At 30.7% G+C, this 25,650-nt stretch overlaps 1 protein-coding gene across 2 annotated transcripts in view; it reads left to right on the forward strand.

The window, feature by feature from the left end:
* Window positions 1-14,472, forward strand: part of LOC143071158 (integrator complex subunit 3-like) — a 30,536-nt gene extending 16,064 nt beyond the window's left edge. Inside the window, exons 16-32 of one of the 2 annotated variants that reach the window (XM_076245296.1) lie at window positions 1,063-1,212; window positions 1,797-1,926; window positions 2,723-2,780; window positions 3,631-3,731; window positions 4,276-4,320; window positions 4,699-4,818; window positions 5,717-5,810; window positions 6,558-6,617; window positions 7,762-7,830; window positions 8,519-8,594; window positions 9,395-9,508; window positions 10,160-10,208; window positions 10,676-10,843; window positions 11,187-11,278; window positions 12,701-12,773; window positions 13,344-13,527; window positions 13,762-14,472. In XM_076245296.1, coding sequence (XP_076101411.1) covers window positions 1,063-1,212; window positions 1,797-1,926; window positions 2,723-2,780; window positions 3,631-3,731; window positions 4,276-4,320; window positions 4,699-4,818; window positions 5,717-5,810; window positions 6,558-6,617; window positions 7,762-7,830; window positions 8,519-8,594; window positions 9,395-9,508; window positions 10,160-10,208; window positions 10,676-10,843; window positions 11,187-11,278; window positions 12,701-12,773; window positions 13,344-13,527; window positions 13,762-13,830 — 1,652 coding nt within the window. In that variant the 3' untranslated portion in view covers window positions 13,831-14,472. The remainder of the gene's footprint in view (window positions 1-1,062; window positions 1,213-1,796; window positions 1,927-2,722; window positions 2,781-3,630; window positions 3,732-4,275; window positions 4,321-4,698; window positions 4,819-5,716; window positions 5,811-6,557; window positions 6,618-7,761; window positions 7,831-8,518; window positions 8,595-9,394; window positions 9,509-10,159; window positions 10,209-10,675; window positions 10,844-11,186; window positions 11,279-12,700; window positions 12,774-13,343; window positions 13,528-13,761) is intronic. The other variant, XM_076245297.1, reaches the window with a different exon arrangement.
* The last annotated feature ends 11,178 nt before the right edge of the window (window positions 14,473-25,650 follow it).

The raw sequence follows: 25,650 nt of genomic DNA on the forward strand, positions 1-25,650 counted from the left end.
AAGTTAAAGTTTATATAGTAATTAATATAACTAGAAATTTCGTTTGAAAAAAAAGAAAAATTTCAAAAATCTATTCAAGATTACAATGATATAAAAAAAAACATAAAAACCAAGTTAAGTTGTTTTTTCTAATTATTGTTACCTCTTTTCCTCTTTAACATTACACAACCTGATTTAGTACATGGTTAGAGTGGAGAAAGAAACTGAACAATCAAGGATGAAAAAAAATTTGAAGTCTTCTTTCTGTACAGTCCCCGGTGTCCTCGCGGCTGGTGATACCGCACATAAGCTGGTTTTCTCAACAAAGTAACACAAATAAAATCGTTGTTGTGATTGTTATAGCCTTCCGAAGGGATAAAAAAGAATAAAATTGATAAGTCCAAGAGTTTAATAATAACCGCAATCGTGTGATTTACAATATTTGGCCAATTTCCATTAAAAAATTACATCATCAGATAAAATTTGTTTTATTTAAGTTAAATTTATATCAGATTGAAATAATTTTTGCTCTGCATCCTTGGCAGTGTGCTTGGTTCAAATTCAGATAGATTCTGTAGCAGAAAATCTTTCCTTTAATCAAAATATTTCAAACAGAAGATTTTATGAAGTAAAAGTATGTAAGAATGTGTAAACACAATGTTATCCAATTATTGGTTTTATCAGTTGAATTAAATGAAGTCATAAGTCTTAGGTGCGCGGATACACCAGACTGCACTGTAACTGAAAGATGTTTACATAGGGATGTTATAAAAAATGTGTCTGTCCGTCAGTTTTTACACTTTTATGGGCACTACTGACCTAGTCCTGTTTCCAAAAATCAATTAACTATATAGAGTTCTTAGGTTAAAGCATAAAGGCTTCTAGAGTTCTCGTCTTGAATACAATCATCTTCAAACATCATCTATTGCTTTATCAAGGAAAGAAGTAGAATCCATTCTATTTTCTTTCTATTAGAACATAATCTTTTTTTGATTAACCTAAAAAAGATGCTATTATAAAATAAACTTATTTTAATACATAGTTTGAAAATTAATTATGATATTTTTATTAAATGTCTATTAGCAGTAGCTAAAGATGAACCTTCAAATAACAAAGAGCCAATGGTTTCTATGGCCTCAATGCTGGACTCAATGATGGACACAGATAATCATATAGATAACAACATGTCAGATGGGGCTGCCTTTAGTGACGAAGAAGATGATATTCCATTAGGTTTGTTTATTTCTTTCATCCCCCTCCCCCTATTTCATTGCCATGAGATTTGACACAGATTTCTTATGTTTTGTCATTTTTACCTTTAAAGATCATGTTCTCAAACAATCAATAGTACATTTATATGGAGAACATAACATACATGTAAGCCTACCTTTAGTGTTGAAGGAGATACTCCTGTAATGTTTATTCCCGTGTTTATTGTTTTTATACAAATAGCCGATCAATCTCATATAAGACAAATAAACTGTAGAGAGTTAGTTTATAATAAAAACCTAAATTAAAATATTGAAAAAGACAGAAACCTATCATATATTCTATGTAATCAACATTACTTTGTGAAAAAAGGAATTGATTTTAACAGTAATGTTCGCTTAAACAAACTGAATCTGAAATTATGAATAATTATGTTTAAAAATTACCCATGGTATACTTCATCCAGACAGCAACCCAGTAATACATATAACAGCAGTTGTTAATGCTATATGTCATCTTTCGTTTTGTGTTTTCTAACAATTTGTTTATGATTGAAAGCTGATCATGAAATGTTATTTTAAAAACACATGAAATGATGTTACTTGTAGGAAAGATAAAAGAAGAAACCAAGTTCCAGCCAATTCAGGACACAAGATATCAACCTGTTGACATTAACGATTTTCTACCTCAACTTAATGGTGAATTGGTGGAATATGTCGAACAATTGATGAATGAAAAGTAGGTAGCTAAAATATCCAACAATAGTTTACTTATTATTCTTCCCATTACACCTGCTCAGAAGGTCATGCTAAAATCATTCTCACTTTTGAATGAGGATAGTGGATAAGATAAACATTTTTTTGTTTATTAAAAGCGTCGATTCACAAAGTCAACAGTTCATGTATTTACTTGTATTTTCTAAAAAAATATGAACATATGTTAACATACAAAAAACTAACTCATACAAGGAATTTCTTATTTTTTATGTCCCTGGGATGATGGGCATAAAGGTATAGATTTGTCTGTCTGTACAAAGGTACTTCCCCAAAATTGGTTTCCATTCTCTATCTAGTTTGCCTTAATGAAGTAAATGAAACGTGTACACAATGCTTTTTACCACCATTCATAGATCAAGTTTGAATGTTGGTGGCTAGTAGTCACTTTCAAAATCAGAGTATAAATTGGAAACTTTTTAAATTTGTTGTTTCCACACTTTTACTTTACTTGGCCACAACAAAATGCTCAAGTTAGAATTTGGATTGCGTCAATTTGAATATTTTTGTGTTATGCCCTTTCTTAAATAGTAATTGTCAATTTTGCAGTTTTGCACTCTTTACCACTTTTATGTTCTTGAGTGTAGCCTCTTTAGAACTTGAAGAAATAGTTTTGTCTTACCAAATGTTTCATTTCCACATTAGCTCATTGAATTTTATTTACAAGCAGGGACATCATACTTGCCTGAATTTAAATTTAAAGGAACCTTCTTTACCAGCAATTTTAAGTTTAACTCTTATACAAATTATTTATATTTCAGAGATCAAGAAATACAGTGTGAGAGTATGGACAGACTGATGCAGATGGTTGTAAAAGATGTAAGCTTCTAATAAGTAGATAGTTGAAGAAAAGCATTTCATTATTTTACCAGAGGACCCACACATTTATTTTATCTCTTGTTTGATTATATTAATAACTTCACTGAAGATATTCAGATTTAACAATTCCCTGGTCAAAAGATGAAGAGTTTCATCAATATTTTCAGTGATTTTTTTTGAGGAAGAGGATGTATTTCAATATTAATTTGAAGAAGAGAAAAAAAAAACCTGTAGTGTTTGTTCATATATCATTGAAACAGTAAAATACAATGAAATGTGAAAATTGATGCTCAGAATTGCATGTTCATTTATGATGTATGCTGTTTAAAATGTCCCAGTAAATGATTCACCAGTGTTTAGTGTACCTCCACTAACACTTTAAATAACCAATTTTATGTAAGCATTCATTCTGGATAATTATATATTGCTTTTTCTGGAGAATAGATTTAATTTTGATTGTTCAATTATATTTATTTGGAAGAATTCTTTTCATAGAATTTAGTTTCACATTAACATTGTGGTTTTATTATTGAAGAAAACTTAATTATCACTTAACAACAAGAAAATGCAACATAACACACACCTAAATAACATATTTCATCTTTAACATTGAATAAGTGTAGCTTAATTTGATGTCTGGAGCAGCTTCAAGAGAACCCTTTCTTATAATTTCTACATGTGACAATGAAAATCATATCAATCACAATTTTTCACTTTTTGTTTTTTTATAAAATTTATGCAGTAGACAGAAGAATAGTTAACAATTTATAAAATTGCTGGTCTAGTTTTAGACTTCCACTGGAACACTGAGACATATTTTATTTAACAACATGTTTTTTTCTAATTTCAGGAAGAGTTTGATGAGATGGCTTACTCATTGTCACACTGTTTATGTCAGATATTAGTCAACCATTTTAGTAGTAATTTATTTCCTATGGAACTTGATGATGAGTATGTAATTCTGTAACAGCAAAGACTTAATTTAATTCAATTTTCATTTCATTCCAAGAATAAAGTGTACATATATAGTTAAACTAGCCTGCCATACAATGTTTATTTTAGACAAGATATCTGCATGTTATAAGTGATTTTATCTTGTAATTTGTTGTCACATTGACATTAACTTCATATCTCATTAATTGAAAAATAATGAATGTTATTCCTCTTCTAAAATTAGCAATATTGGCCCATGTATACAGTTCAGACTTCACAATACACTTTTGAATCCACAAGTTTCTGTTGGCTTGTAGAGAAGCTAATTACAAGCTCAAAAGCAATTTTCAAGCATGGGCTTGTGGTCTTGTGGTTAATTGTGGAGTTTGACAGTTTTTGTTTTTGTTTTAGTTTAACTGAAGATATTACTTATATATATGTAGATAAGGTTTTTTTTTTATTAAGTTTGAATGGTAATGTTTCTCCAAAATATTATTATTTTTCTCTTAGTGTATAGTTGAATTTTAATGTTACTAACTGTATTGTTATTTTTCTTTTATAGGTCTATAGAAGATTCTATAGGATCCCCATTATTTGTAATTTTTAGGTAAGTTTAGCATAATTTTCAGTATTAATGAAATCAACTTATTTTTGAAGACTCTTTGTAGTAGTGTGTTAATTCCATTTATAAATGAACAGACTGTTATACACTCAATTGTTTGACATGAAAATACATAGTCCCATATCTCACGGCTTCATTTACACATAAAGAGCACTGATTCTTTATAGAGTTTTACGTTTGAACTTTAGCTAAATGCACATTTGAGCAATTTAACTATGAAAAAGTAAGATATGTTTGAGATGTTATCGTTATTAAATACAGCAAAATTATATTAAGGTTCACATGCATGAAATCTCTAAATCTTTTTTTCAAAATTAACATAAATTGTCAGAAATTTAATCAAAACTTTAATACATTTTACAGATTCTTAGCGTCTATGGCAGAAGAAGACCCAAATCGGCAGCCTATATTACAATTGTTAACAGAGATGTATGCAAAACAACCTCGTATCGGATACCATATGTTATATTTTCTTAAAGTTGGGTAAGTCTGATTAATAACTTCAATCTTAAAAAATAGATGTGGTTGTGAATATAGAAGTATTTAATCAATGAGTGTTCATGCTCATAATTTTTAGCTCATTGGGGCCCTTTGGCCCCATGTGAGCTTATGCCATCATTTGGCGCCAAAGATATTAGATTAGTTATTAGATTATTTACATTTCTCAAATTGAAAGTTTCTGTTAACGTTTTTAATTTAAAAATGATATAAATGTTACTTAAGGGGGTTCGCGGGTCAAATTATTTATATAGGATTTCTCTATTTTTTTCTATAAATGAACTTTATATTATAGTTAATAGAAAAATAAAATAAAAAAATGGGGTCACCGTTCATTTGCACTCACAATCTGCCTTCGAAAGAAGCATACATCTTTGTAAAAGTGTTTTTTTTTCTGTTGAACTAATAGGAGAAATAAAGGTAATATCAAAATAAAAAAAAAGAAATTCATTACAGAAATCGCTCAAATTTTACAATAATTTAGTTTAAGTACAGCATATATCGAAATTATATTAAAAAATATAGGTCACCGATGAGTTAAAAGAGATATTTCAATTTTAAAGCCAAAAAATGGCATTTTTCCACCAAAGGGAGATAATTTGGAACTTTTTCAATGATGTTTACGTTTTAAAAGTCATCTAGGGCCAACACGAATTGATTGTTTTGAATGATTTTTGTACCATATGATAAAGTATCAACTACATAAGGTAATAAATAAAATTTGTAATGAAAAACAAATGTTTAATTTTTTTCTGAAATTTTTATACCCTCGAGCCTCCTTAAGGTCAGAGCTTTAAAATCTCAATATATCTGTATATAACAGTTTTATTTGTACTTAAATTCTTGTTTTTTTTTATGTTCATTGAAATTTTGTTAATTTCAGCAAAGCAAATGATGAAAAAATGTTGACGTATAAAGATTTTTGTAAAAGTATGGATAATAAAGATTTAAAATCTTGTTTGATGTCTGATCTCAAGGTAAATGTTGTTTTTTTTTTGTTTTTTTTATAAAAGCCATTACTTTGGACTGGAAATTTCCAAATTTATTTCCAAATCTTAAGAAAAATGGGTTGAATAGGATATATATAAAACAAGGAGAGTTGTTATGATTGCTAATGGGAACACAGAATCCAAATGAAATTGATTGAAGCAACTAAATATCATTGAACAGCCCTCAACAATGACCAAAATCATAGAAAAACAAAAGTTATGGAACATCAACCCATGACACATAATCAGTACAGTATAAACACACAATAACCAAAGCACTTTTATTGCTGCTCTTTATCTTAGTCACAACCAGATCTTCAACAATGAGCAGAAAAAACTCTAACATCACTGCCCTTATTACATAGAAACATATGGCATGCTTTACAAGGCCCCAGTAAGATTCCAAAATGTTTGATTGACTGATCGTCTAGACATAATGAATATTCTGACAGGTTATAATCTGATAATGTTGTATCTTTGCACTAGCTTCTTTTATATTGACCAAATACTCTCTAGGGTAGCCACCATTAAACGTAATTAGATTCTACAGTTAAGTTTTTACTATGCTTGTTCATAAAGTAAGAGTTTTCAGATGGAAGTCTTTCTATATTATTCATTATTCATGTCTTTATTGTGACTTGTCTTGGGATTTAACACAAGTTTTCCATATTTTGCTTTAAATGTTTCATACTTCATCCACGACAGTTGATTGATTTATACAATTTTATTTTCCAGTTATGTCAAGAAGATGATGTTAGACTTTTTACTTTTTTGATGCCAGATATTTATAATAATGTAAGTTCAGGTAAAACAGATAGTCAACATGATGTAAATATTTTTAAAGTTAAACTGTAAACCACACTGAAAATATTGTTCACTCTTTATAGTCATAACTGCAAGATTCCATCAGTCTGTCAGTCCGTCCATCCCATGAATATTTATTGTCACATTTTTCTTAGGAACTACAATACAAGGATTTCTTGAATTTGGTTTCAGAGTTTATATATGTCAGCAATACTGTGTGATGCGTTTTCCGATTCATCACTCAACAACTTCCTGTTTATTAACCACTTGTATGATTTAGCACATGATAGCTAAGTTGTAAATTTTCGTCACATTTTTCTCAGGAACTACCATACAAGGATTTCTGAAATTTGGTTTCAGGGTTTATATAAGTCTGCTTTACCGTGTGATGCGTTTTCAGATTCATCATTTGACAACTTACTGTTTATCAAACACTTGTATAATTGTAAACATGATAGCTAAGTTGAAAATTTTCGTCACATTTTTCTCAGGAACTACAATACAAGGATTTCTGAAATTTGGTTTCAGGGTTTATATAAGTCAGCTATACCTTGTGATGCGTTTTCAGATCCATCACTCGACAACTTCCTGTTTATTAAAAACTTGTATGATTTTGCACATGATAGCCAAGTTGTAAATTTTCGTCACATTTTTCTTAGGAACTACAATACAAGGATTTCTGAAATCTGGTTTCAGGGTTTATATAAGTCAGCTATACTGTGTGATGCATTTACAGATTCATCACTCAACAACTTCCTGTTTACCAAACACTTGCATATTTTTACACTATTTAATATCATCCATTTGTGGTGGGGGTATCATCAGTGAGCAGTAGCTCACAGTTTAACTTGTTTGAAGCAAAAATTGAATCCCAATGATGAATTTGCTAGTCTAGAAAGTGTATTCTGCATCACTGTCATGAATTTTAGTAGATAGAAGTCATACAAAATGGATGATTGATTGGTTAATAGTTAATTGACACATGCACACAATGTTGTAGCAAGAGAAATTCTGACTATGATATAAAAAATAAAATATAGACAATTCATGTTGATTATTTTTGTTTGTCTACTGAAATTTAAAAGGAAACCATATATTGAATGTGGGTTTTATATTTATTGTTCTTTTTAAACAGTTCCAGAGCCAATCTCTAGGTAATTCAGAGTTGTTACACATGATAGTGTCAGCCATTGATGGTGCACAGGTAAATATTTTTTTCATAAAAAAGTTCAATGTATTTATGTTCAAATAAACTTTTTATTAAGTTTTCAGATGAACTGAACATTTGAAAAACAGCAATTGAAATTCAACTGCATATTTTATTTAGACTATAGACAGGATCTGAAACTCAAACTTATTTGGCAATGTTGTCGGTGCAGCAACAGCAGCTTGTCTAGTCATCAATAAAATGCACAGGACTTCATCCATGTTATTATCAATTATCACATTTATATGCATGAAAATAGTTTAACTTATATTTTATTTCACATTCTAGACTAGAAAATATTTTTAAGACAAATTGGTGATTAAAAGAATAATAGCATTTTACTTTTTGATATTGACTCCATCAGCTTGAATATCAGCCCACCCTTACAGGTACGCTCGAAATTCTTGATGATAATTCAATATCAAAAACAAAATTCAAGTATTGTTTTGATGGTGGTCCAATTACACAGAGGACAAAAATGTATTTTACTATGTTAAAATCTATATTTGCTAGATGAAGTTATTAAGGCATAAAATTTTGGGTGATAATGAATATAATCTTTATTAATACCATATATATGTAATGTTTTAAAGTATTGTAACAAGATTAGATTTTCTAATTTCTTTTTATTACATTATTTATTTAAGAACTATATCATATTGTTAATTTAAGTTAAATGTTTCAGCTTCAAGAGCTTATATGTCAGATACTGCAAGGCCACCTGATTATGTTCAGAAAAGATTCATTTCTATCTGTCTTAAGTAAGTAGTAAATATTGAAAAGTATGAGGGGGTTTGGAGAAAACTTTTTTTGTCTATCCTACCATTCATTATTTTTACTACCATTTGTATTTGCTTCAACCCTGTTTACCCACAAGAAAAAGTTTATCATATGGTGTCCAATCCTCCCATACCTTTTATCTTGAAACAATCCTAACTCATAAAATACTATTATTTATCCTTTCCCTAAAAATTTCTACAAAGAAAATCTATGATGTCCATTTCTAAGAAATATTCAAAATTTGAGTTATCTTCCTTTGTCCATAATTTAAATTGAACCAACTACAATGATAGACTTCAATTTTTTTGCATATCTATGCTTAATACAATGCAATGTTTAATTTTTAATTTCCAAAGCAAAATGAATGCAATCGTTGCAAGTGCTCACAAGCACATTGTTTTATATATATATATATAGGCTATAACATATACCTTTGAGCTGACTTTCATATTTTTTCTATTTCCTTGTTGTTTTATTTATGGTTACTTCACATTCCATTTACTAGTTATTCATACAGTCAAATAATTGTTTCAGTTCATTTTAATTGAATTTTCATTATGATGGTAGACTAAGTATTTTTAAAAGCAAACCAAGAATAAAAAAATCAGCCAATTACTATTTAAAGTCTAATAAAATATAATCTATCACCAATAAGCAAAAAGTGAATACCGGTATTAACAAACATGCTGGCAATAATGTATCTCACAAACTTTTTATCATGAACAAAAGGTTTTATTTTCAGATACTTTTAATAAATAATAACATATTTTCACTATTTCAGATGCCAGTTTAGATTGGGAAACTTTAGAACAGTATTTCTTATGGCAGTTAATATCTGCACACAATATACCGGTAGAACATGTTATGCCCATTTTACCAAAACTAGATTTCACACGTAAGTTCTGTTAGATAACGTTCACATATTATTTATACATGTACAATCAATATTATTTATATGGAAAAGAACACTGGAAACAAAAAAAATGTCATGCAATCTTGCATGTTTGATGTCTTGCCTGTGACGAAAGTAGTGGAAGTATATGTCGGTCAACACATATGTCTTAAGGCCTTTTCAAGAGGTCATTTAAGGTTGTGGATTAAGTGTGTAGCTTAGAAAACAATACATTTTTGAATGTAAGAATTTTTTGTGTTTAATTTTAGATTACATGTAGGTAAACATATACACCTTACATATTTCATTGAATCAGCCAGTTAAACCTGAGTTTGAGAGTTAAAAAAGGCCTTTATTAGAGCAAGCCAGACATTGTTTAAAATCTAGATATAATAACTCGTGTTTTTCTTCAAATAACTTAACCTTCTATTTACCTTAGATCCAAATAAACAAATTTCAATCCAATAACCAATTTTATTTATTTTAAAAGCCTTCAAATATAATTATTAAAGAAATCAATACTTGTAAGGAAATTGGTTCAAGCTTGTTTGTATGGTTCTTGGGGAAAAACCATATTAGTGCAAAGAAGTCTCTTAGAAATAAAAAAAAAAAAGAGTAATACTTATGTAATGAACCATCTGTTTTATTTTTCAGAACACGCAGAAGCTTTGTCCAGTATACTTGTCTTATTGAAACAAGAATGGTGAGTATATCAAACTTTACTTTTAGTTCTTTAAAATAATTATCAACTTGACTGACAGTTCTATCATGTATATAAAACATTTCACAAAGAATATTTATTTTCTTTCATAGATATATATATTTATAAAATTAGATTGATTACATTGTATTTAAGACAAATTGTTTCTTAAAAGGGCAGAATAATGACATGATATTGAGCTTTAGGCCCGATTTATTGACTGTATTTTGATATGAGCAACAAGACCATGTTTATGTAAAACAAGTAAATGCATCTGAAGACAATTTTTGGTAATACTATTCTAAATTTTCAACTTTGTTTTTCAAGAAGTTGATAATTTGGGAATTTGACTTTATAACAACGATACTATACACTCATGAACATTTATTTAATCTTATTCAGCTAAATAACACATTTTATTATAATTTTATGCATATCAAAAAGATTTTTATAAATGTTTTATTTTTCAGTCCCTCATCAGATCTGTTAAGAATTATTATGTGTAGAGACTGTAAGAAAACAGACTATTTTGTTGTGTCAATTCTAAAATACTGGGCTCAGGAATTTGAAGATAAGTTAGCAGAGCATATAAATCAACAAGTGTCAAAGTTTAATGGTACGCCAAAGAAAAGACAAAGGTTTGTATGTTTGATTCCTCCATTTCTATTTTATAAATATTGTAGTCAGCCAAGTACAGTATGAGAAGAGAGGACTGAATTTTTTCCTATTTCGATATTAACCAATGTATCATAACATTTGAATTAAGTCTGATACTGTACATTCAAAAATATTACGAATAATAGAGGCACACGAATTCACAGTATTTTAATGGAGGCTTATAGGGAAAGGGAGACAATAGCTGACCATTTGGTTACTTCAAAATAAATTGAATTTAAACATTTTATAGTTGGCTAGTTTATGTTTAAGCAGCAGAAAAGGGAGAAAATGATCTATATAAAAAAAAAATATTCCATTTTTCAGGTCCGGGTCGTCTTCTAAGAAAGACAGTCCTAGCATTGAACAGGTTTTGTTACACCTAGACCATGTTCGACAAGTCTGTAAAAATATATCATGTGAGTATAAATACAGTAGACTCCACTAATCGGATATCGGTTAATCGAATATATCAGCTATTGTAATATTATTTCAAAACACCGAACCATTCCCTATACATTTCAGTCAAAATACATCGGATAATCGAATATCGGTTATTAGAATATATATCGGCTAATTGGATACGAATATTCATGGAAAATGTGTGAAAACCATGTACAATCGAATATTTTGAAATAATTTCATATTTTTTTTTACACGAAATGAAGCCGGAAGTTACACCATTACGAAGTTTAAGAAAACTTCAGTACAGAAATGTTTCATTTTATTAATAAAAACGATCTTTCATAGTCAAATAAAACATATTTTTTCTTATTGTCTTGTTTATTTTTTGAATTTGATATTATATTCTGCCCAAGATGTGTTTGTTATGTGTTTATCCAAATGTGATCGTTATCATTTACTTTACAAACAATGACACGACAGAAATGATAAACTGTGCGTGATGTTCATCAATGTTTATTAAATATGAATGAAATGTATCTCTTTCTCAACAATTTATTAAAATATATATAGAAGTCCCGTGTAAAAAATAGCATGTCCCAGGTGAAATAGCATTATGTAACTTGTACACACGTACACCATTTTCCTAATTTAAATACATTATTATCAACTGATCGATCTGTTACTCAATCAACTGAATTATCCGAACTTGTACCTGAAAAAACTACAATGAGATTAGTTACAAATTTCCATTAATAAAGCAGCTATAATAGCTATTGGTATCTTAGGGTGTGTCTGTCAATTTTGAAAAAAAAACTTGGAGGAATATACGTTCATCGGCTAATTGAATATATCGGACAATCAGATATTTTTAGCTGACATTTTGGGTATCCGATTGGCCGGAGTCTACTGTAGTATGACTGTATAATGTATTCTTCCTTGTATTATAACCCTCATGTTGGTAAATGACTCCGTTTTGCCACTGCACAACAAGGTGTTGGTGACATAGAAATACTGGGCCTCCTTCTATCTGCCATGTTTTGTAAGAGGTCTCACATTGCCAGATTTTTGTGAAATTCATAATCAAAGATTTATATCTGACAGCAATTTCTCGGATAATTTTGAAAATCAGTACCAAACGCTTATTTTAAAATGAGATATGTCTCTTGGCTATTTAAATTATGTGGAAAATTGCTGTGCATGTATGTTTAAGCGTCGGTCTGATTTATATACGACTAAAATCATGGAATAATAGATAATAATTGATACATAACAAAACATCTATTATCAAATCTGTTCCTTTACTGATTAATTTTACTATGCTTATTTGATGCCTTTTCACTTTGAATTGACAGATACTTAAAAGATTGAGACATATACCCATACAAAACTTGTGTTTGTTTGGCCTATAGCATTATATTTTTATTTCTCCATTTTAGTTTTAAACAATGAAAATATACAGCATGCCCTACAGCAGGTGCAGCAAACAGCAAGTGAATCTCTTAAAACTAAGTAAGTAGTTTAAAGTAGATTGAATAGAAATGTGAGTTTTACTTCTGAAGGTCTGTGAATATTAGTTGTTCTACCAAAGGTCTTTTGTTCTCTGAGCAGTCCGACCTCCTCCACCAAAAAAAAACCCTGACTACCATGAAATAGCACAATAGTGCTAAATGTGGTGTTAAACACAAATCAGTCTATCAATCAATCAATATAGCAATTGATTAGTTGACAAAAATACTTAATGAGAATGTTCTACCAAAGACATACATGACAGTTGATGATGAATATACATATAAAGTACCCTTCAAATGAACACTTTGTGATGGCTTGTTTTGAGTTGCAAGTTTATCAATGAGGACCATCTAGTAACAGATAAGCTGAGGAACAGCAATAACAGCACAATTTCTTAAATATATCAGGTTTTCTAGTATTTTCAGGGATTGTGTTTTGTAAATTATACAAACAAACATTCCTTTTCTTCTAAGTCAACTATTTGTCTTACATGTATATAATTTAGAAAAGCAGGAAAGAATTCTGAATCTTGGGTTGAATTAACAAATCCATGTATGTTTTCCATTACAGATTTAGTGATCTTCTGGCTTTAGCTGAAGACATTGATGATATAAAGAGCACTCGAGTGCTTAGGGGTCTTCCTGTCAGAAAGGCAGCTAGTGCTAGTGCTGCTATGGGACTAGACATTCGACCCCCAAGGTCAAAGTCAAAGAAAGTCCAGGAAAGCAGTGGGAGTGAAACTGAGAGTAGTTCAGTAAGTTGTTACATCATTACAAAATATGGGCTAGCTGTGTATATTTTAGTTGAAAGTAGAGTTTGCATGAATAAAACTAATTATTTACAAATTCTAGAAGTAAAGTTGCAAATATTTATTAGAAGAAATGTTTAAAAGCAAAATACTGTAGAATCCTAGTGTGAGCTTGTTTAAGTTCTCTTACAATTTTCATCCAAGAAGGAGTAGTTTGATTTTTATAACATTTTTTTACAGGAGGAAGAAATAAAACCAAAACCGAAGAAAAGAAAGAAGGCTTTACCAGTAGAAGATGACAGTGATTGAACAAAAGTTTTGTCAGTTTAAATATAGATTTTACGACAGAAGTTACAGAAAGCATATTAGTGCTGCAGATTTATGAACATATTAAGAGATATTTCTGAAGAATATGTCTGAGTCTGTCGTATTTAGTTGTTTTTGTTAAGTGGTGCAAACAAAAAGTGAAGAAACTTGTTTAAACATTGCAGCATGGAAAGTCTTGTTTTTTGCTGTATTTAGTTGTTATGTGTTATTTCCAATGATGTAAAGATGGAGCCATGTAAACAAAGAAACAAAGTTATATGGAAATACATACAATACCACAGATGTAGTTTTTACAGAGATTTAAGAAACACTGCAGTCGATCTACTACTGTTATATACAAACATGTAGATTACTACCAGACAGTGAGACATTTTTTGAGGAGTTTATTTTTGCATACATATGAATATGTAGATTACTACTTGAAATTGTAAAGAAAAAAAATTACGAGGAGTTTAATATTGCATAAAACTATCAACTGTACCTTTGATCTCTTATGAATATTAATCAAGGGCAAGAAGAATTCAAACATATAACCTTGAACAGGTTTTGTGAAAGAAATTGTAATATTTCAAATGAAAATGTAAATTTGAGAGTGAATTTAGATTTATTATGTTTAAGTCCCACTTTTTTGTCTATTTGTTTATTTACTGGATATAAATGGCAGTGGCGTATATATATAGGTTCTGCCACTGTATCAAGTGTAATACATATTTATCCACTCGAGACAGTTAAATTTTCAAATTTAAAACGTGAGGCTCGCAGAGCGTTTTAAATATTTAAACTTTAACTGTCGAGAGTGGATAAATATCGTATTACACGAGATTTGGTGGTGGAATCTGTTTCTCTAATGATTTTTAAACAATATGCAGGGAAACTTATTCCTTCTTTTCAAATGATCTGCAAAAACATGTGTTCTTTCTTTGTGACGTCATCAGGCATGGTCGCCTTTTTTTCATGCCGTCACAATAGGAAATTCAGAGGAAAGCAAGAAAATTGGACGTCATAATCGAATTTTGAACAATGAAGAACTGACATCAAACGAACCACGATTCAGATATTTCTATATATAAGTACAGCTGAGATTTTTTAAGATAAACTTGTAACTTTCTATTGTGTGATATGGAAACTCTCATAAAGCTTAAAATTTGTGCAGTTTCATTTGTTAAGAAATTAATGTTGCAATCAGACAAGTTGCTCTTTTTGATGTCATGAAAATATGCTTGGATGTATTGGAAATGAATATAGCCTCAATTTTTATTTTCCTTTTCTTACTGGTTTTTCCCTTGTAATATTGTTGCTGTGACATATACTGGTAAAGTGGTGGTTATATGAATAATTTCATTCAGCCTCCCCCCTTTTTTTTTTATCGTAACAAGAGTCCATTTGAAGTTAATAGGATTAAAAGCAATGGTATATTTCAACTTTGTTCTGTTACCAGCAGGTTAAAAATGCTTTGTTAAGACTTACATAACTATTTGTTTCTTATGTGTGCATAAATTACACTTGATATAGACAAGTGTACAAGGATTTGTAATGTTAGTATAGAAAGTAAAAATTAAAAGAATTGCCGGGAAAGACAATATATAATTAAACCATTCATTTGAATGTAAGTTGGATTATCAGATTGAAAGAATGTTTGATAAGAGATGAATAATTGTCCAGACAACAGTGTGAATTATGAATGAATGTAAGAATCATTTTGTCATACATTGAACAATATAATAATGCCATTTACATTACAATGATAATCTTTTCTTTCAACTTTTAAGAGGGTGTATCATGTAGAATATTACCTTTGTTATGTACTGTTATGTCATTGATGTATAAAACACTTTTCTATTGTTTGTTTACTTTTTAAGTCCATTCCATTCCTTGGCATCAGTTTTACTGCCATTTCTTGGAGTGTAGTATAGAAAAACCAATATCCTGGTTTGTTTTAGTGGATTAAAAACATGATCATGAGAAACAATTATTGATCTGCAATTGTTAATGTTTAAAAATACAATGGAAAATGCTTTGAAATTAAAAGAAAAGTATGAAGGTAAAATGCTATGAAATTTTGAAAATAAGAGGAAAAATGCCATACTGTCTGATCATGAGAGAAAATTTACATGAAACACACTACATTATTAACTGTAGATTTCTATAGCTATTCATTCAGACATACCATATTACATTTCATATAATTTATATCTGCCATGACCATGGGTAAAAGTAGAAATTCTGGGAAGACAAAATGTTGAAAATATAAAATGTTTAGGCTTTCCACTGATAAATTGTATTTTTCATGATTTTTAGGTGGGCTGGTAATGACAACACTCCGCCTTTCCTAGGTATGTTTTTTCTATTCCTGTTCCTTTCTAAAGTACAGTAGAGCAGAATGAATGTGACATGTTCTAAACTGTTTGTATATTTGATATATTTTTATCATGTCCATTTGTTTATACATACATGTCATAAATTGTTACATAAAATTTTTCATACTTTATTTTATATGTTGTTATTTTTGTCTTGCCTTGATGGAGTAAAAAAGCAAGAGATGTATGCTTTCCTGCCGCAGCATCACCAATGTATTTGTTTGTGATTAGATATAGTTCATAATGAACCACTAGTAGTAGATCAAGGATATTTGGTATGCAGTTATATAAGCATTGGTACATCTCATTACTAGGGAGATTATTTGGCCCACCCCCTCAATCATGGTCTATTGACTTTGAAACTTTTCTTTTTTAATTAGTTTGTGATTAGGCCAGTTTAAGGTGAACCAATGGTGGTAGGTCAATGATACAGTTGTGTAAGCATTAGCACATCTTATTTCCATGGATATTATTTAGCCCAGCCCCCTCAGTCATGGTCTGTTGACTTTGAAACTCTTGCTTAAGTTTTCATGTATTAGTTTGTGATTAGGTGGGTTCAAGATGAACCACTAATGTTAAGTCATTGGTATTTAGTATGCAAATGTATTGGTATTTGCAAGTTTCATTCCATGGAGATTATATTACCCCAAACCCTCATTATGGTTCATTTACTTTTACATAATTTACAAATTAATTTTCATAACTAATACATGTTAAAGCATTGCTACTTTAATTTCAACATTTGCATTTTCAAAATAACAAATAGGTGAGATATATCTCTGTGTTAACAGTTGTAATAAGCAATTCCTTTCAATATATGATGTGCTTTGTTTTTATTGCTACACAAGGCCCAAACATCATTAATATGCTGCCTCATATAATAATTGTAATTGTATGGTATTGACTGAAATAGTATTGTAACAATAGATATCAGCCCAACAAAAGATTTTTGAAGAAGTGTGAATGGTAAATTAAAAAAATCATCTTTCAACTAAATATATCTATCTAGGTAAAGCAATTATGTACTTCAAATTTGTCCAGGTGCACATATTTATCATTAAACAAACCATGGCTGGCCACAAACTCCGAAATAAATTCGGCAGAAATCCAACAATAAATGACTGGAAGATCTCTGTATATACCAGGACTATAATCCAAAAAAAACATTTGGCGAATAAGGGAGCCTCTATGAATTTGAATAATCTTCACTTAATAATGTGTGCTTACTGGTCGGGTATGATTTCAACCTGCTGAAATACTGAACTCGAAAAGTCCCTAATCAAATAGCAAAATGGTGAACTATCGCTATATTTGTTTATTCCAGTGTGAAACAGTTGATTTTCATTCATTCAGTATTGATTTACATCCTATACATTTCTAGGAATGTGATTGGTTAAAACCGTCCTCATGGAAACCGTGTATATTTAATATTAGGTTAGTAGGGAGGAGAGGCTTATTCAATACACGGTTAGCAGTGGAGTTACGTCCATTTATATTCCATATAAGGAAGTAGGGAGGCGGGGCTTATTTCATACACGGTTAGTAGTGGTGTTTCGTCCTTTTAGAAAAACAAAACAGTACTGAGAAAAAATCTAAGGTTTCAACAGACAAAGAAATTGATGATTAAGATTGAAATAAATTCACAATACGCATTTAAATCCAACAAGTTGTCATTGTTGGCATCTGTTTTTGTAGGATCACTGGAAGTAGTTTCTTGATCATGTTATTGCTTACTGTATTGAATACTTGTTCATTTTGATAGGTCACTAGTCTATAAATTTAACACGTTAAGATAGTCGGTAAGATAAATTCGTTACAGTGTGCTAGTGCCGTAATACGTAATATATGGAATTTACTGACCCCATATATACCGTACTAGGTCACTAGCACACTATGTAACTAATAATATCAAATTACTTTGATGCATGATTGAAACAAGTATAACATTTTTGATAAAACATTTAATTGAAAAATGCCAGTCCATTTCCATAATCTAAGATTTTACTGTTGCCATGGCATAATTACACACTGCTAAATCTGATGTCATCCCGAATCCAACTTGTTCTGGACATCTGCACGTAGTATGGCTTTCTACTTGGACATTATTGCCGGCTACAATAATTTGGTAGCCAAAGTAACAGATTTTACCTGCACTACAAATTATCAACATGAGATTTTCCGTGTTAAAATTTTATCGCTTTTAAAATCCAGGATACACCGTAGCATATCTTCTTACGTGCATTTGAAAGCAAACCAATAATTTTCTACAAAAACGAATTAATTTATTATTTCTAATTGAATGGTTACCATTATTTATGAATGTGAGTTGATAAATTGTCATTGTAGTTTTATTTAACTAGAAATTTAACTACGAAAATTGGCACTTATCTTTATTTCAAATATCCATTTCGAATTTTTGACAATTTGTCGTTTCTTAAAAATACGAAGTAGGTAAATTGTGTTTTACAAAATTAAAGATACATGTGTATTGTTCTAGCGACGAAAGCATGTGCTTACGGCTTTCAGAGTTCAATCTCAACCTGACGAAACTTGTCCCCCTCGATAGTTATATATACCAAAACTTTTATATTTGCATAGTTTTACACATTAGTCAACATATTATTGCATTCATAGAAAAAAGTTTCACTCTGGACTCACATAGCGTAAGTATATTTGGTATGCAGCAGTGTGAATTTAACAGTAAGTTTTGGAAGGGTTCAACATGAGATCAAATTCCTCACTATCAAACAAACCAAGAAATGCCATTTTCACAGAGTTAACGTTTCTAGAGAATGCTAAGAAATTTTTGTTCTTTGTAAACTTTTAGTATCTCCATATATCTAATATCATTATGCTTTGGTTATCTACACTATACAAACATATTAAGTGACTTTCACTCAATATTTTAAATAAGCAACTTATCAAATATCATGGCATATTACTGAACGTTGTAATACAGCCCGACAGGCATTCGTCAAACGTTGCCATAAGGCAAATATAGATAAGTATCAAGACTGCAAACATTATATTTCATAAAAGACAGAGGTAACATAATGTTACCCAAAATGAACCTACATGTATTTTAATTGATTTTTTTTCCACCTACGTTTACATTTTATGTGTCTTACCACATAATTTATACAGACAGGACAACATTCTCCAGGACGTGTCACAAAATCTACACATAATCGTGACAGTGGAGTAAGGAAACAGTCAGCAGTCACACAATCCAACAATCCATTCCAACAATAACAACGTTCACATGGAGACGTAGCCCAGCTACAACCATTTGGATGTAAATTTTCACCACGAGACATCCTGTTCTTGGTGGAGATCCTGTAGGAGGCGTGGGAAATGGAAGTATAAAAGAATTAACAGTCCCAACAACAACCATTAGTATTCCAAATGGAAGAATACTACGTGTATACATTGTACTAGATTTATGAGAAAATGAAAACAGGAAGAGTCCTTATCAGAAGGCTTGTCGTAAAGATCAAGTGTCGAGAAAGGTTACAAGAACGTTTGTGATCAATATGAATATTTTAGAATACCATAAAATTGAGAATGGAAATGGGGAATGTGCCAAAGAGACAACAACCCGACCATAGAAGAAAAGAAAAAAACAACAGCAGAAGGTCACCAACAGGTCTTCAATGTAGCGAGAAATTCCCGCACCCGGAGGCGTCCTTCAGCTGGCCCCTAAACAAATATATACTAGTTCAGTGATAATGAACGCCATACTAATTTCCAAATTGTACACAAGACACTAAAACTAAAATAACACAAGACTAACAAAGGCCAGAGGCTCCTGACTTGGGACAGGCGGCGGGGTAAACATGTTTGTGAGATCTCAACCCTCCCCCTATACCTCTAGCCAATGTAGTAAAGTAAACGCATAACAATACGCACATTAAAATTCAGTTCAAGAGAAGTCCGAGTCTGATGTCAGAAGATGTAACCAAAGAAAATAAACAAAATGACAATAATACATAAATAACAACAGACTACTAGCAGTTAACTGACATGCCAGCTCCAGACTTCAATTAAACTGACTGAAAGATTATGATTTCATCATATGAACATCAGGCACAATCCTTTCCGTTAGGGGTTCAGTATCATACCATCATAACATATATGAGAAGAACATAACCCGTGTCATGCCAACAACTGGTTTTTGAATAAATGTGTTTAGTTCCGATGCAAAGATCCTATAAATGAATCAATATTAACGCAAAATATGCAATCTTTAATGACCTGACAACAGTATCGTAACTATATCCCTTCTTAATAAGTCTATTCAAAGGTTTGATTAGTTTTTCAGGTGAATACTGACACCTTTGTGCTTTATAAAGAATATTTCCATAAAAAATTGGATGTGAAATACCTGAACGTATAAGAAGTCTGCATGTTGAGCTATATTTACGAATGATGTCCTTATACCGATGATACAATTTAGTAAATGTTTTGACTATTTTGTGATATCGAAAACCCTGGTGTAATAATTTTTCAGTAATACATAAATTTCTCTCGTTAAAATCTTAAACATTGTTACATACACGAGCGAATCGTACAAGTTGAGATATATAAACACCGTAAGATGTGACAAGGGAACGTCACCATCTAAAAAAATCATCTCTTTTATCATAAAATTTAGTATTCAGCTTTCCGTTAGTGATATAGATATCAAGATCGAGGAAAGGGCAGTGGTCATTGTTAGTATAAGCTTTATTTAAAGTAAGTTCAACAGGATAAATTTCTTTAATATACATACTGAAGTCGTCATTATTGAGAGCCAAAATATCATCCAAATATCTAAAAGTATTATTCAATTTGTTTATCAGATGTTGTTTCGATGGGTCTTTGCTTATTTTTGTCATAAATTGTAACTCATAGCAATACAAAAACAGGTCCGCAATAAGTGGTGCACAGTTAGTCCCCATTGGAATTCCGATAATCTGACGATATACGGAATCCCCAAAGTGAACAAAAATGTAATCTAGTAAAAATTCAAGGGCATATATAGTATCAAAGCATGTCCAAAGCATTGACATAGTTTTTTTGTTTATTGCTACTAAAAAATGACCTACAAGAGTTTGAACATATATATTCACATTCTGACTTTTTAAATGCCCATTTAATTAGGTGTGTGATTTTTTTCTTAATGAGAATGTGAGGCAATGTGGTATACAGGGTAGAAAAATCAAAACTTTGAACAGATTCAAAATCACCAATATAAGCATGCAATTTATCAAGTACTTCCAACGAGTTCTTGACACTCCAAAAGTAATTTATTCCACTATTTTCGAAGCCCTTATTTGAACAATTTATTATTAGGTTTTTAATTGTACCAAGTGTGCTGGTAAGAAGAATATACAATTTAGTAGTGGAACAATGGCTTTAAGACGAAATAAATCTATATTTGTAAGGTGTTTTGTGTAGCTTCGGAAGCCAGTACATAGTTGGGACTTTCATTGTATTTGGTTCTGCTTGTAAAGCGGTAGCTAAAATTTTTATGTTTGTTACAGTGTTATGTTGTTTTCTGAAAATGGAGTCAGTTGGAATGTTGGTGAATTGGTGATTTCTTTTTTCAAAACCTCAATGTAAAACCTTATATGTACTTTGATAAAGTTCTAAATTCCACAGGTGTCTAATTTCATAAGATATAAAAAAAAATACTGAACTAACTTTAATACAAAATTTCAACTCTGGTCTCTATGATGAGTGTATTCACACCCACTGGGTCTATGGGTGGAGTTTTTACATCCCGAGGATATCACCAGCCAAGTATTCAGCATTTTTATATTGACATGCCTTATCATTGATATGGTCATAAATCAAACTGTTTAAAACACTGAGAATTTTTGAAATACTAAGGCTTTTGTCCCCCTAGCTGTATTTGGTAAGAATTTTTGGAATTGTTGGTCACCATAATTTATTTGGCCTTATTAACGTTTTTCATTTAAGTGAAACGGATGAGTATTTCGAGACGAAACGCGCGTCTAGCGCAACTACAAAATTTCAATCCTGGTATTTATGATATGTTTATTCATTGAATATAATTCTATTAACTAAACCACTTTTTGTTTTTAATATCAAAACAAAGACCATTCATTAATTATTCATAGTGATTTTTATTCTTTTAATGTATAACTAGTACTAATTAAATGACTTTTGATGTATAACTAGTACTAATTTAATTACTTTTGAATATTCCATTTAATATATTTACTCTATCGTTATATATTCGGTTCAATTTCACAACTTCGTGTTTAACTGCTAAGTTCTACTATTGTCTATATTCGGCAATAGAACAGTGTATGATGTCATGGGTTGATTCCCTCCGTAAATTTTTTAGAATGCTTTCGGAACACTAGTATACAAATATATTTTGTTTTAAAGGCACCAGACGAGTTAAGTCCAAGGACGGCATGATTTGTGAATGGGCAAAAAAAAAAACCCAAACCCATCGCACTTGTTGAATAACAATTTCGAAATTCATATCTATGTCTATAAGAAGGTTAAATGGGTCTTAAATGATTTTCCCCTATTTTGTAAACAAGCAATGTGTATTTTAATGATTTTTTCATATCTTGTAAAAAACACAAGGGCGAAGGATGGTGCATGTATAAACGTATAAAACTGCTGCATTTTTAAGCACATGTCCCTAGTCAAAAGAGTGTTGTTCAGTGGTTCTCATTGTTGATGTGGTTCAAATATGTTTCTTTTATCTTTTTTTATGTAGATAAGACCGTTGGTTTCCTGTTTGAGTTGTTGTAGACAGTTTTGTTTGGGCCCTTAATGACTTGCTGTTCGTTGTGAGTCAATGCTTCATGTTGACGGCCAAACTTTGATTTATAATTTTTTTTTAACTTTTTATACTTTGTGACTTCATTGTAGCGTTGTCTGATTGGCTCTCTACATGCAGACATTGGTTTCATTATCAATGGAACGTATTATAGTATGTAGATACTGTTTAGGACATCACCATTATCCCGAGTTTATGTCATTATGAACTCCCTCAAAGAGACTCGAATAAAGTGTCTTTCAAAAGAGAAACTGTATAACGTGAATGTGAGACTCAAGAAATAAAATTATTTAGATTGTCGTTTAAATGTCATAGAAATAAGATAATCAAAATATATATCATTCAAATTGTGATATTTATTTTTCTACCGATCACATTCAAATTGTGATATTTATTTTTCTACCGATCACAATATCCAAAGCTTTATGAAAGATGAATAAATAAAGGCAACAGTAGTATACCGCTGTTCAAAACTCATAAATCCATGGACAAAAAACAAAATCGGGATAACAAACTAAAACCGAGAGGAACTATCAATGTGTGTACCTTTTAAAATGAATGAAGTATAACCGAATGCTAAACAAAGTGATAAGTAAAATTCATTTATTCGAGAAATTGCAGTCCATTTCCATAATCTACGATTTAACTGTTGGCATGATATATTTACACACTGCTTTCTGTGCTGTCATCCCGAATCCAAATTGTTCTGGACATCTACACATCGTATGGCTATCTACTTGGACATCCTTGCCGGCTGCAATAACTGTGTTGCCAAAGTAACAATTTTTACCTGCAAAACAAATTATCAACCTATGATTTTCCGTGTTTAAATTTTATCTCTTTAAAATTCATGATAGACCATTGCACATACCATAGATAGACCATAGCATATCTTCTTACGTGTATTTGAAATTATTAAGAGACTGATACGCACACCAATAATTGTCTACAAAAACGAATACTTTTTTTAGAAGACCGCGTTAAAAATCAAGAATCAATACATTCTGATGAATAGAAGCGGTAAAGTTATAAATGTGCATCAATTTTTATTGATATTTCTGCCTTTTTTGCAAGAGTTATCTCCCTTTTCAATGCAAATCTCCATAGGAATCTTAAATGGTGATTTTTTTAGTCTTCCTAAAGTTAGATTTTATGGGACTTTTTCTGTGTATATTTGGGGTATAATGCTAAAGATTAAAACGTTAAAATCTTCTGTTGCAATTACTTATGGGTTAGGGTCAAATTTATGCTAGATTGACTGGACTAAATACACAAGAGTTTGAAACTTAAGAAAATAAGATTTCATGGAAGATAAATATTCAAATAATGTGTTTTCTAATACAAACAAAACCCCAACATGATTGATATTGAGATTTTTGCCCAGATAATGAATATAAAATTACTAAGTTAGTGGGACTAATTTTACAAATTCAAAGTATCTTAAGTGCGTTTTTTGTGTATCATACATAACATTTAAGTGGTACTTCTATAAATATAGGTAATGCAATTTCCCACAGGAATTCCCTTAACGGCTAAAACTTCTACTTTGAATTTTCGAAAATTAGATATTTAAAGTTCGAAACATAGGACTATGCGGAATATTTTAACATTTATATGCACCGAACTTCTAAGAGTTTAAACTTATACTAAAATTCTGTACTACCCCTCAATTCGGTGTGGGTCTTCCACAGAATTCATTATGAGTATTGATGCTGGTAACATTACTAAGCTATTTCTCTATGAGACGAAATATAAAGATCATAGATGTATTTACAAAGTGCAACCTCCTGTAGCTAACCACTTGTACAGACCTGTCTGTAGTGCATGTGTGTGTCTTATAAGACAAGAGTGTGACAGCTGTTTTCCGATCTCTCCATTGGTTTGTAAAAAACAACATTTGATTTTGTTATTTTTTATTGGACTCCTCTTTTTGAATTTATCTAGGCATTCTGTATTTTTGTTATATTTTTTTTCACATTTTTTGTCCTATACTAAACCATCGAACAGAAAAGTATTTCATAATAAAACAAAATGCCATTTTTCCACCATTTAATTGTCTGCATGCGAACAGACAAGTGACACATTATAATATAATATATGACAGTTAACTTTTCGTCATGTGAACAGACAAGTCACCCGTCATTATATAGTACATGAATATTTTTAAAAGTATCTTACCATTTGGACAGACAGGAAAACATTTGTCAGGGTGTTGTACAAAAGTATCTTACCATTTGTACAGACAGGACAACATTTGTAAGGGTGTTGTACGTAAGTATCTTACCATTTGGACAGACTGGACAACATTTTTTAGGGTGTTGCACATAAGTATCTTACCATTTGGACAAACGGGACAACATTTGTCAGGGTGTTGTACATAAGTATATTACAATTTGGACAAACAGGACAACATTTATCAGGGTGTGGTACATAATCTACACATTCCATTTTAAAGCAGTCAGCGATAAGACACTGTGATTGACCATTCACACAATCACACCATTCACAAGGAGACTCCTTCCAGTGACTACCTTCTGGATGCAGCTTTCCATATATGGAACACCCGGATGGTCGAGTAGGAAAATGAGGAAAAGTGAAAGAGTTAACTACCGTAACTAATATGATTATGATTACACTCCT

The sequence above is a fragment of the Mytilus galloprovincialis genome, chromosome 4 (assembly GCF_965363235.1).
Source record: "Mytilus galloprovincialis chromosome 4, xbMytGall1.hap1.1, whole genome shotgun sequence".
Lineage (NCBI taxonomy): Eukaryota > Metazoa > Mollusca > Bivalvia > Mytilida > Mytilidae > Mytilus > Mytilus galloprovincialis.